Raw genomic sequence first — 12,093 nt, forward strand, 5'->3', positions numbered from 1 at the left:
TTGAAGCAGTTTATGGATTTATAACTTTTATTTACATTTATTTCTGATGGACAATATAAACTCATTCTGTGTATTGCCTCCTATAAGCTCCCTCCCCCCATCACTACAGCTCAGGCTGTTGTATCCCCCCTAGGCCTCGTTGCTAAGGCCAAAAGGTGCTCAACAGCAACACAAGCGGAAGTCGCTGCCTCCAGGGAGACTGACACTTGATCGGCCCAATCAGCGCTCAGAACGAGCAGCCGCTGACAAATCAGACATCGGGGTGGGCGGGCTTTGACAGATTCTCTGGCAACCGCATGCTAGGGCGCCTTGGAGCCCGGGAATCTCGCTCCGGTGTGCGCATAGAGGAAGTGAGGAGAACCGAGAGCGCGCAGGACCACCTAGAGCACCGGCACCATGAAGATCGAGGAGGTGAAGAGCACCACGAAGACGCAGCGTATCGCCGCACACAGCCATGTGAAGGGTCTGGGCCTGGATGAGAGCGGCATGGCCAAGCAGGCGGCCGCCGGGCTGGTGGGACAGGAGAACGCCCGGGAGGTGAGCAAAAGGCCATTCCCTTCTCTATGGAGATCGCATTGTCTGAGCTCTGCTACAGCCTGGGCTCCATTCACTAGAACAGCCAATCAGATCAGTTCTCGCACACATGGGTAGAATCTGAACTAGAAAATCAGACCCCCTCCAACCATGAAATCGGAGGCCCTGGAGAATAAAATGGTGGAACAATATTTACACAGCAGCTTATTAACTACTTAAGTGCAGGAAGGATCCCCCCCCCCAATAAGCAGGCCATTTTTTGCGATACAGTGCTGTGTCGCTTTAAAGCGGAGTTCCACCCAAAAAAATTTAGAACCTGCCTCCCCCCCCGCCCTCCGGTGTGACATTTGACACCTTTAAGGGGGAGGGGGTAGCAGATATCTGTGTAATACAGGTATTTTGCTCCCACTTCTGGGCATAGATACCCGAGCCACCCGCGGGTATGTACCCTCCCCCTTCGCTGTCTTCTGGGAGACACACAGGTCCCAGAAGACTAGTGGAATTGCGCAGCAGGGAACCAGGAAGTGAAGGCGCAAGGTTTTGCTGCCTGATTGCCTTCCCGAGGATCGGAGCCAAGGGAGAGATCAGCTTCGGGTGCCCTGAACTAAGGATGAGCTCCAGCGTGGTACACGTGCAGAGCCCGCCAGGAAGTGTGCACGGCGCTGCGCTAATCACAGCCAGGGAGACATTGTCCCGATGCTCACTGCAGAGATCGGGAAATGTCTCCCTGGCTGTGATTAGCCCAGCGCCGTGCAGACTTCCTGGCGGGCTTTGCACGTGTACCACGCGAACACGCTGGAGCTCATCCTTACCCAGGACAGGTAAGGGTCCTTATTTTAGAAGTCAGCAGCGGCAGTATTTGTAGCGGCTGACTTTGTATAAAAAAAATAAAAATTCAGTGGAACTGCGCTTTAATCACTTAAATCCGGAAGGATTTATGACAAGGCCCCTTTTTTGGGATACAGCACTGCATCACTTTAAAGCGGAGCTCCACCAAGAAAAAAATGGGGGGTGGGGGGAGAATCCAGCGATTTTTAGCAGGACTGCAACATTGTGGGGATGGATCGGCCACTTTTTTGGGACCGGTGACATTTATACAGCGATCAGAGCTAAAAATAGCCACTGATTACTGTATTAATGTCGCTGGCAGGGAAGGGGTTAACGCAGGGTTCGACAAACCCTGGGCGCCAGGTCGCAATTGCAACTAGAATTAGCGCCCGCACCGGCTGGTAATTGAGGCCGCGGCCTTCTGCAGGCCTATGGTTCCTTTTGTGATCTGGCGCCATCTTGTGGTGGCCGTTGGTATGACAAGACAACTAGCAATGCTAATGGGGCTTCCCCTGTCTGTTTTCACTGCCACCTCCTTCCCTCTAATATATATATACACACACACCCTAGAGCGGGGATATGCAATTAGCGGACCTCCAGCTGTTGCAGAACTACAAGTCCCATTAAGCATAGCAAGACTCTGATATCCACAAACATGACACCCAAAGGCAGAGGCATGATGGGACTTGTAGTTTTGCAACAGCTGGAGGTCCGCTAATTGCATATACCTGCCCTAGAGAATAAAATAGCGGTCATTGCAATACTTTCTGTCACACCGTATTTGCGCAGCGTTCTTACAAGCGCACTTTTTTGGGAAAAAATACACTTTTTTTTAATTAAAAAATATGACACCAGTAAAATTAGCCCAATTGTTTTTATATTGTGAAAGATAATGTTACGCCGAGTAAATTAATCCCCAACACCCAGCGTCCGCTCGTGGAATTGCGACAAACTTTTACCCTTTAAAATCTCCATAGGCGAGGTTTAAAAAATTCTACAGGTTGCATGTTTTGAGTTACAGAGGAGGTCTAGGGCTAGAATTATTGCTCTCGCTCTACCAATCGTGGCGATCTCTTACATAGCAGGCGCTACTCACGTATGCGTTTGCTTCTGCGCGCAAGCTCGGCGGGACGGGGTGCGTTCCTGGCTCCTAACTTTATTAGCTGGCTCCTAGATTCCAAGCAAATTTGTCAAGCCCTGAGTTAACACTAGGGGGCGATCAAGGGGTTAACTGTGTCCTAGGGAGAGGTTTCTAACTGTGGGGGGGGGACTGGCAGGGAGTAGAGAAAGATCGCTGTTCCTAATCACTAGGAACAGACAATCTCGCTGTACTCTGCTGTCAGAACGGGGATCTGCTTTTTTAAATTGGCAGATCCCTGTTCTGGTGTCCAGCGGACATTGAGTCTGCCGACCCGCGGGCAAGCTCCCGCCCGCTGGTACCACAATGTACTGACCAGTGTACAGGTACCTCGATGCGCAGCTGAACTGCCTTGCCGCAGTATAGGTGCGGAAGGCCGTTGGCGAGTGGTTAAACACATGAATTTTATCGCACACAGACATAATATAATACCCAACTTTCTGGTAAAAGACAAGCAACTGCATTGTGGGAGACACAAACCTGCTCTACCATACTGAGAAGTACCAGGTAGGTACTCCAACAGCAGGTAAAGGGAACGACAGGAGGAAAACAAAACGACGTAGTCTCAGTAGAAGGGGAAAAGCCGCTCTGGGACTCTGGAGAGGTTCTTGAGATGGCTTTTATATTTACTTTGCTCTTTATTTTGTCTTAGGATTTTCCCCTCGACACCCATCAGATAGGACAATGAGGAGAAATCTCCCAAATTGTTCTATAGATAGCAGTACAATGTAGACTGAAATTGAAGCTCTTGTTTTAAACTAAAAATAAAAATGTTTTGGGCATTAATATAGAAATCTTTAAACTGACCACTAGAGGGAGCACTGCATTTTATTTTGTTTCATTCACTTTCAAGTACGTCTTATGTCTGGTTTACACCAGATGCATTGGGTCTGCTTTGGGCAGCTGTTCCAGCGCAGTTCCACCACATGCATGTCTCCTATGTACCCGCTTCAGATCATTGCGTTGAAAAGAAAAGTACTTTTTTTTTTTTTTGTGCAGTGCTAAGCATTCCAGTGCCTCACACTTTGCGGCCAGTAGTTGATCTTTAAGATGTCAGGGTGATATTTCAATAAAGATAGTTAAAAAAAAAAAAGTGCGATCCGCCAAGCTCATCACTGTGCTGTTCTTAGCCGGATTGCGCTGCACACTACTAGAGGTCGACCAATGTTTTTTTTTCTCTGGCCGATATTTAGAAATCAGGGCGGCTGATGGCCGATATATGATGCCGATTTTTGCGGCCGATTTTTATTTTTGGCAGGTGGCACTAATTGGCACTGGCAGGTTGCACTGGATGGCACTAATTGGCACTGATTGGGAGATGGCACTGGCAGGCACTAACATGTGGCACTTGCAAGTGGTACTGGTTGGCACTTATTGGCAGGTGGCACTTATTGGCACTGGCAGGTGGCACTGCATGGCACTAGTTACCATTGGCAGGTGGCACTGATTGGCAGGTGGCACTGGATGGCAATAGTTGGCACTGGCAAATAGCAATGGTTGGCAGGTGACACTGGATGGCTTTAGTAAGCACTGGATGGTGGCACTGGTGCAAAAAAAATGGTGTCACCCCCCTCGGTACAGCCCCCCCCCCCTCGGTACACCCCCCCCCCTCGGTACAACCCCCCCCCCTCGGTACAACCCCCCCCCTCGGTACACCCCCCCCCCTCGGTACAACCCCCCTCTCGGTACAACCCCCCTCTCGGTACAACCCCCCTCTCGGTACAACCCCCCTCTCGGTACAACCCCCCTCTCGGTACAACCCCCCTCTCGGTACAACCCCCCTCTCGGTACAACCCCCCTCTCGGTACAACCCCCCTCTCGGTACAACCCCCCTCTCGGTACAACCCCCCTCTCGGTACAACCCCCCTCTCGGTACAACCCCCCTCTCTGTACAACCCCCCTCTCTGTAGGCAGACACCCCCCTTACAGACCTCAGACAGCGGTGTGTGTGTGTCCCTTGAGCGCGGGCTCCTCCTCCTCTGTGGGTGTAAACAGAGAGTAGGACCGCCGCCGGGTGTACCAAGATGGCCACGGCTCCGGAGCTAGGCCGAAGCCGTGGCCTTTCCTGATGTTATGGCCGCGGCAGCAATCCATTGCACCACTAGCGGGCATTGTTAAATATTGGCCTAATTTGAATAAAAATCGGCCAATGCGATTTATCCAAAATGGCCGATATATAGGCCGACCTTTACACACTACCCTTTAGACCCCTTTCACACCGGGGGTTTTCGGGCTTTTTAGTGCTAAAAATAGCACGTGAAAAGCGCCTCTCATGCCTCCTCAGTGTGAAAGCCTGAGTTCTTGTAAAATTATATAATCCACTCTATTACTGTATTATATAATGTACAATGTGTGTTTCTGTAATATAATTGTGCCAAATACCTTCGTTATAGCGCCGCTCTGCGCTCCTCCGGAGCTCTCTTCCCCCCAATTATATTGCAGAAACACGCACATTGTACATTATATAATACGTAATAGAGTGGATTTTACAAGCATTTTAAACTAGGGCTTATTTTCGGGGTATCGCTTAGGCCCCCTTCACACTGGGGTGAGGGCGGCGGTTGTTTCAGTTCGCTTTGCAGGCGCTATTTTTAGTGTTCTAGCGCCTGCAAAGCGACCCAGTGTGAAAGGGGTTTTATTTTCAGGGAAACACAGTAGATGTGATATGATTTACTTAAAGTCTATCCCATGTGACGACACAAGGACACGTGATTGGTCAGCACTATGTACCAGGCTCTCATCTCTAGAGCTCTTGCAGGAGATCTGTAATCCTTTCCCCACTGAATGAGTTAAGTCTCTTTTAGAAATTCTCCATTTTTTTGGCTGCTTTTCACAGCTATTTTTATTTACTGGCCAAGCTGTTCCTGTGGCATGGTTTTCATTTGATGTGCTATGTGTGGGAACGCTGTCAGTGGAGCAGTGCGCAATTTGGAAAGGCCTCTGACAAGTCTAGCCCATGTGGACCATGCTGTGGGGTTATCTGATTGCGGCAGAAAACTTGCCGTGAACCAGTGATTGGAGGCTTTCTATTTCGAGGGAGATCAAAGCTCCACCAGCATATTCCATTGATACTTTTATGTATACAGTTCAAGCTTCGTCCTCATAACTGTGCGAGTATCACGGGGCCGTTCAAGGTGGAATTCAAATGTCAGCGGACAGGAGCAGGAGCATCAAAGTCAATATATAAATAGGACTGGTGTCCTAGTAGATCATAAAGAGCACCTGTACTGTATTAATAAACATCAACCCAAGCAAGAACCGCACCGCTTGGCGTGCCGGCCAGAACAAACCAAACATGAAACCGGCGCAATCATTTATTTGGTCCAAACGGTATGAAAAAAAAATAACCCCTAAAAATGATAACCACCTTATATACAGTACTGTGCAAAAGTTTTAGGCAGGTGTGGAAAACAAGCCTGTAAATTAGGAATGCGAGGCTTTCTCCCTGGTGTGGAGTGTCGTGCTCGCCCCCTCCCTTGGACTACAGGTGAGTCAGGACGCCCACTAACACACAGCTCCTTTCTCCATCTGCAATGTAGAGAGTGTCCTGATCGCCCCCTCAAGGGAGGGGGTGAGCACGACACTCCACACCAGGGAGAAAGCCTCCCATTACTGTGTGGAGTTACAGACAGAAGAACAGGAAGTGAGGATTTCTCAGAAGAAATAAGGACATTTAAAAGCAAAATGGAAGGATGAGGTAAGTGAAGGAGGACTGCACTAAGGTAAAGGAAGATATTTAGGGATTTTTTTTTTTTTACCTTTACAACCCCTTTAATATTTTTACACCTTTTGAAAAAAGGACAGAATTTAAAGCGGATCTCCACTCTAAAGTGGAGTCCCGCTGATCGGAACCCTCCCCCCCTCCGGTGTCACATTTGACACCTTTCAGGGGGGAGGGGGGTGCAGATACCTGTCTACAGACAGGTATCTGCACCCACTTCCGGCCCTACGATACGGGCAAAGGACGGGTTTTTTCCTTCCTTCCCGTCCGTCCCCCGTTGTATGCTGGGAACACTCGGCTCCCAGCACACAGCGGGAGCCAATCGGCGGGCGCAGCGCGACTCGCGCATGCGCCGTAGGGAACCGGGCAGTGAAGCCGGAGCGCTTCACTTCCTGGTTCCCTCACCGAGGATGGAGGGGGGAGCAGCAGGGTGACGAGCGATCGGCTCGTCATCTGCTGCGATCGGCGCTGGACTCCAGGACAGGTAAGTGTCCTTATATTAAAAGTCAGCAGCTGCAGTATTTGTATCTGCTGGCTTTTAATATATTTTTCCCGTGGCACATCCGCTTTAACAAAATAAAATGTATTTGTAAATGACTTATTTTTTTAATGCTTGACAGCTGAAGTGTAAACAAAACCGTTGCAGTAGGTATCGATAATTGGTATCAGCGAGGAGTAAAAAAAAAAAAGTGTTGGTAAAAGAAAAATCTTATCGGTGCATCCCTTGTTGGGGTTAACCTGGAAAAGTGTATGACAAGCTGGAATTCTAATTTTATACAATTTATTTTTTGCATGCTTGGTCTTTGTTTTTGTGGCAGTGAAAGGGTCATTTGTAAAGACAGCAAGCCATCACAGCATTTATTTTTTACTTCTTTGGGTATCTTTGCACCCTTACCAGTGGCTTCAATAGCGAGCTGTCAAAACATTGTTTTTATTTTGCCTTAACCTTTTTTGGTCAATCAGAGCCCAGAGGCGATTTAGTTCGCATGTGTTGCGCTATATAAGTTTCTCACTCACTCAGAGCTCATGTTTCTTGCATATCCACCATTTTTTAACCATGTCTTCTTTTTTTTTTCCCTTCAAATTGCAGGCGTGTGGCGTAATAGTAGAGCTAATTAAAAGCAAGAAAATGGCCGGGAGAGCGGTTCTGCTGGCTGGACCTCCTGGAACTGGCAAGGTAACGGGCGATTTCACCTGCATCCTATTTAGCCGTGGAAAATGTCGAGCATGAAAGTCAGAATGTTCATCACAAGTACAAGTGCTGGCAATGCCCCCATGTGTTGAAATGTTCCCCTTCCACCGCGTCCTCTGAATCAGCTCTGCGTTTATGAGAACAATTAAGCGTGCTTTCGTTACAGAACTCATAGTTGACGTTTCACTGATCCATGCTTATTAAAGGACATTAATGTGAATAAAATTACCATGGGGGCAGCGCTGTGATTGATGATACGCTGTTTAGGCTTTCCACATTGTGAAAATGCAGATTCCCTCCAGGGAACATCATTCTGTTGTCTTAAAGGGTTTCTCTGCCCATTGTGAAAGGCTTCAAGGTTGGTTGTATCCTGAAACAGAGACAAGCTGTCTAATAATAATAATAATAATGGCTTCTAAAGTAAAACTGACAGATGTCTCCTGTTTGTGTGTTTTGTGTTTTTTTTTTTTTTTTTTTTTTCTCTTTTAGCTGCCTTCTGTCTCTGTTGCATGTTGGGCCTTACATAGTTTTTTTTTTTTGCTATGTCTATAGCTTTGAGCAGTTTTTTATTGAATTTTTTTTTTAACGTAACCTTTAAGGGGTTGTAAAGATACATTATTTTTTTTTCTTTAATGATAAACATACCATACTTCCACTGTGCAGTTTGTTTTGCACAGAGTGGCCCTATCTTAGTCTTCTGGGGCCCCTCGGCGGCTAACCGCCTTCTTGGGAAGCGCTCTCCCAATGACGTGGCTTGCCGCATCATTGATTTGATTGACAGCAGTGGGAGCCAGTGGCTGCGCTGCCATTATTCTCTCCTTGGGTTCTCAGTCGGTGCTCCTCCCTCTTGCCAAGTGCCTCCAGAGCAAGCAGCTTGCAATGGGGGCACCCAAGCAGGCTCACTCCTGAGCAGCGGCTCTGTCTTTTAACACACAGCCGCAGCTCGGCCCACAAACTTTCCTTACTGGCGGTGATTGACAGAAGCGGGAGCCAATGGCTTCCACTTCTGTCTCTGCCAATGAGGAGGGAGTGTCCTCCGGAGAGCCGAGGCACTCGTGCACATCGCTGGAAGATATTCAGGCTCAGGTAAAAATAAAGGGGGGGGGCTGGGAGAGCCATAGAATGCAGCGGGGGTTCACCCTAAAAAAAAACATTGCATGGAGCCGACCTATGAGACCGACGGTATGCTTTTTTTTTTTTGGTACATACCATTTTAGGACTATTTTCACCCCCAGCTTTCCCGCGGGAGTGGGCGTTCCTAATCACAGGCTGTGATTGTCGTGCTTCCTACTGGCGCATACTGCGCGTCACGAGTTGCAGAAAGAAGCCGAACGTCGGTGCGCAGGCGCTGTATAGAGCCGCACCGACGTTCGGCTTCCTTCGGGAACTCGTGATGAGCAGTATGCGCCGGTCGGAAGCACGTCAATCACAGCCTGTGATTAGGAACGCCCACTCCTGTGGGAAAGCTGGGGGTGAAAATAGCCCTAAAATGGTATGTACGAAAAAAAAAAAGCATACTGTCTGTCTCATAGGTCGGCTCCATGCAATGTTAGAATTTTTTTTTTTTTTTTAGGGTGAACCCCCGCTTTAATGTCACTAGTGACCCTCCCAGCCAGTGTCTGTTAGTGCTGCGTTACCTGTATGTAGCCTCAGCTACGTGTAGTATAGAGCGCTGTGTTTAGCAGTGGGCTGGGGCACTTCCCGACCCACCCCAGAACAAAATCAATGTGGTCTGAACATTATTCAGCCATTAACAGAGAGCTATGAATGAATACAAAGTATCCTCTGATTGGCTGAGGAGGGCAGATGGCGTTGTCATCTCTTACTCCACCAATTAGAGGAAGCTTTGTCTTCATTCATAGAATACAAAGCTTGCTGTGACTGGCTGAGCCATGCTCAGCCCAACTCAATTTTTTTTTTCTGGGAGTGGGACGGGAAGTTCGCATTTCACTGCCAGAGCACAGAACTGTATGTAGCGGAGGATTATACAGTGCTCCCAGTCACTGAACTATATATATGATTTGGACCAGCTTGGTTCAAACTAAATATTTAAACTTCACTAAAACCTGGAGATCGTATTTAAATGGAAGTAGAGACTGTTCCTGTAAAGCTGGACTCCAGGGCTCTTACTGTAGATGAACCGTTCTTTGTAACTCGGTTTTAATTGATGCTTTTATTTGTTTGCAGACCGCTCTGGCCCTTGCTATTGCACAGGAGTTGGGCAGCAAAGTGCCATTTTGTCCCATGGTTGGCAGCGAAGTCTATTCTACAGAAATTAAGAAAACAGAAGTGTTAATGGAGAATTTCCGAAGAGCTATTGGTAAGTAATGCCCAAGAGACTTGCTGTGGTCCTTTCACTCTTAGCATTATGACCCTTCCGTCAAAGTCCAACTAACCACCACCTGCTCAACATGTAGACAAATGACAGCGGGGGGTAGGTGGCTCTCTCGTTCTGGGATGACATCATCCCACTCTCGGCACGCAGCGCAGTGATCACAGCGTGCTGTGTCTTTTGGACACGGTGCATCCCCGATCTCGGTAAAGAGTCTGCATTCACTATATTTGGTCTCCCACAGTACACAGAACATGGAAATGCAATTATTTTTGTAAATATAAACTGCAAAGTACCTTTTCTTATTAGCGGTGTATATATAGCAGTCTTGTGACTTCTATCAGTGTCCAGCCAAGTACCGGTTAAAGCTTGTATGAGTTTTCTCGCTGTCCTATTAGACTGTGAGGCCCCTGATCCTCTTTCTGGACAGTGCTGATTGGCCCTGTGCTGATCACCAAGAGAAAAAAAAAATCCTTTTTAGCAATACACGCCAAACTGAGCATGTGCAGCCTGTCTACATAGGCTCTGTGTTATCAGGAAATTATCAGGGGTCAGTTGAAGGGGAGGCTCAGGGAAGACAGGATCTAACAGCCTTTTTACACAATGTAGAGCAGGGATATGCAATTAGCGGACCTCCAGCTGTTGCAAAACTACAAGTCCCATCATGCCTCTGACTCTGGGTGTCATGCTTGTGGCTGTCAGTCTTGCTATGCATCATGGGAATTGTAGTTCTGCAACAGCTGGAGGTCCGCTAATTGTATATCCCCGATGTAGAGGATTAACCCCTTGGGTTCCACAGTGAGTATAACAAGCATGCTTTACTGCATATATAGACTGATTTTACTGTTGTTGGTTTAGTAACCCTGAAAGCTGAAGTTGGTTTCTGCACCAGATTTTTGCACTCCAATTTTAGTAAATCAACCCAAATGACTTTCCTGAGCCCTGTCTCTGCAAAGTACTGACACTGACTGAGAGAACATGGAAGAAAAATGGAGGGGGTCTAGCTAAGACTGAACTTATGAGTGCTAAATGGGAGAGAAGGACAGGAGAAACCGGAATCACGTTAGTAAACATGTTGTAGTGGCCCAAAACCGCCACTAGTTGGCAGAATACTAAAAAACCTCATGCAGTTCAATAAAACACAGGACTGTTGCATAAAAGTGGGGCAGAACACATTTGTATATACAGATAATGGCAAATCTAAGATGATTGAACCCTGTCAAGCTTCACCCTGACATGAGAGATCTGTTTTTTGGTATAGTGTCTCTCTAAATCCAAAAATTGCGTCGTTTCATGGCCTGCCATAAGGCAGCGTGGCAACAGGAGGTGACGAGGCAGCTAAAAGTAATGAGCCGTGAAAAGGTGTTGCGCCGGCACATCGATCGAAGAGGATCACTGAGCAGGTTTTATTATTGAAATCACAGGCGATCGTTTTCTGAGCACAGCTGCAGGAGACAAATCTCCCCCTTTTTAATCCCAAAGTCAAATAAAGCTTGACCCTTTATTGATTTTTTTTTTCTTTTTTCCTTTTACCAAAGAAAGGGGCAGTCAACATTATCTTAGCCTTTAAATTCCGTCAAGTCAGGGCCAAGGCGGGGAGGGAACGCAGCAGAGAAAAACCTCTGGAGCACAAATGAAAGGCGTCTGCAATATTTCCTTCGTGTGATGAAGTTGCCTGTCAAGCAGGTGGAAATTTGAACCAACAGTTGAAACCTATGTCATCCCCGTTGTCATTCGGCGAGATAAGAGCCCGAGAGTTAAATCATCACTAACAGCCGCCGCTATTGTGAGCCGCGGTACATTCTCTAAATGTCAGCACACAGGAAGATTCTAAACAAATATTGGATTTACTGAAAGACTGGGGGGACTCTCTTCTGGAATTTTCAATTTCTTACATGGATTGGGATTAGCAGCAAACATCCTAATAGGATTCTTCCTGCCTTTGTAAATGAAGCATCTCATTCTGGGGAAAGCCTTCAGTGCTAGCAGAGTCTGGAACACATTTAATTGCAGCAATGGCCGTTAAGCCGATCTGTTCAAGCGATGGCACAGTCTCTTTTAGACTTGTTGATCAAGTGGCAAGAAAAAAAAACAAGGGGGGGAGATTGCTGCTGGCATGGTGTACTTGCAAGGCTTTTCAAAATCAGTTGTGGGCATTCTAATAAATTATACAAATAATGGATCAGAAAAATATACAGTCCCCTTTTGGCCCGCAAGGAATATAACTGCTATCAGATTTGGCTGTAATGTGCTGTAATACCAATTTAAAAGGAAACCATAATGGTTTTGGGTCTGTTTTTTTTTTTTTTTTTTACGTTTTACTAATTTATTTAATTGAAGTTTTAAAT

At 47.1% G+C, this 12,093-nt stretch overlaps 1 protein-coding gene across 1 annotated transcript in view; it reads left to right on the plus strand.

The window, feature by feature from the left end:
- Window positions 1-260: 260 nt before the first annotated feature.
- Window positions 261-12,093, plus strand: part of RUVBL1 (RuvB like AAA ATPase 1) — a 29,928-nt gene continuing 18,095 nt past the window's right edge. The window contains exons 1-3 of the mRNA XM_040358970.1: window positions 261-537; window positions 7,312-7,398; window positions 9,601-9,733. Of these exons, the coding sequence (XP_040214904.1) occupies window positions 397-537; window positions 7,312-7,398; window positions 9,601-9,733 (361 nt within the window). The 5' untranslated portion in view covers window positions 261-396. The remainder of the gene's footprint in view (window positions 538-7,311; window positions 7,399-9,600; window positions 9,734-12,093) is intronic.

This window comes from Rana temporaria, chromosome 7 (genome assembly GCF_905171775.1).
Source record: "Rana temporaria chromosome 7, aRanTem1.1, whole genome shotgun sequence".
Lineage (NCBI taxonomy): Eukaryota > Metazoa > Chordata > Amphibia > Anura > Ranidae > Rana > Rana temporaria.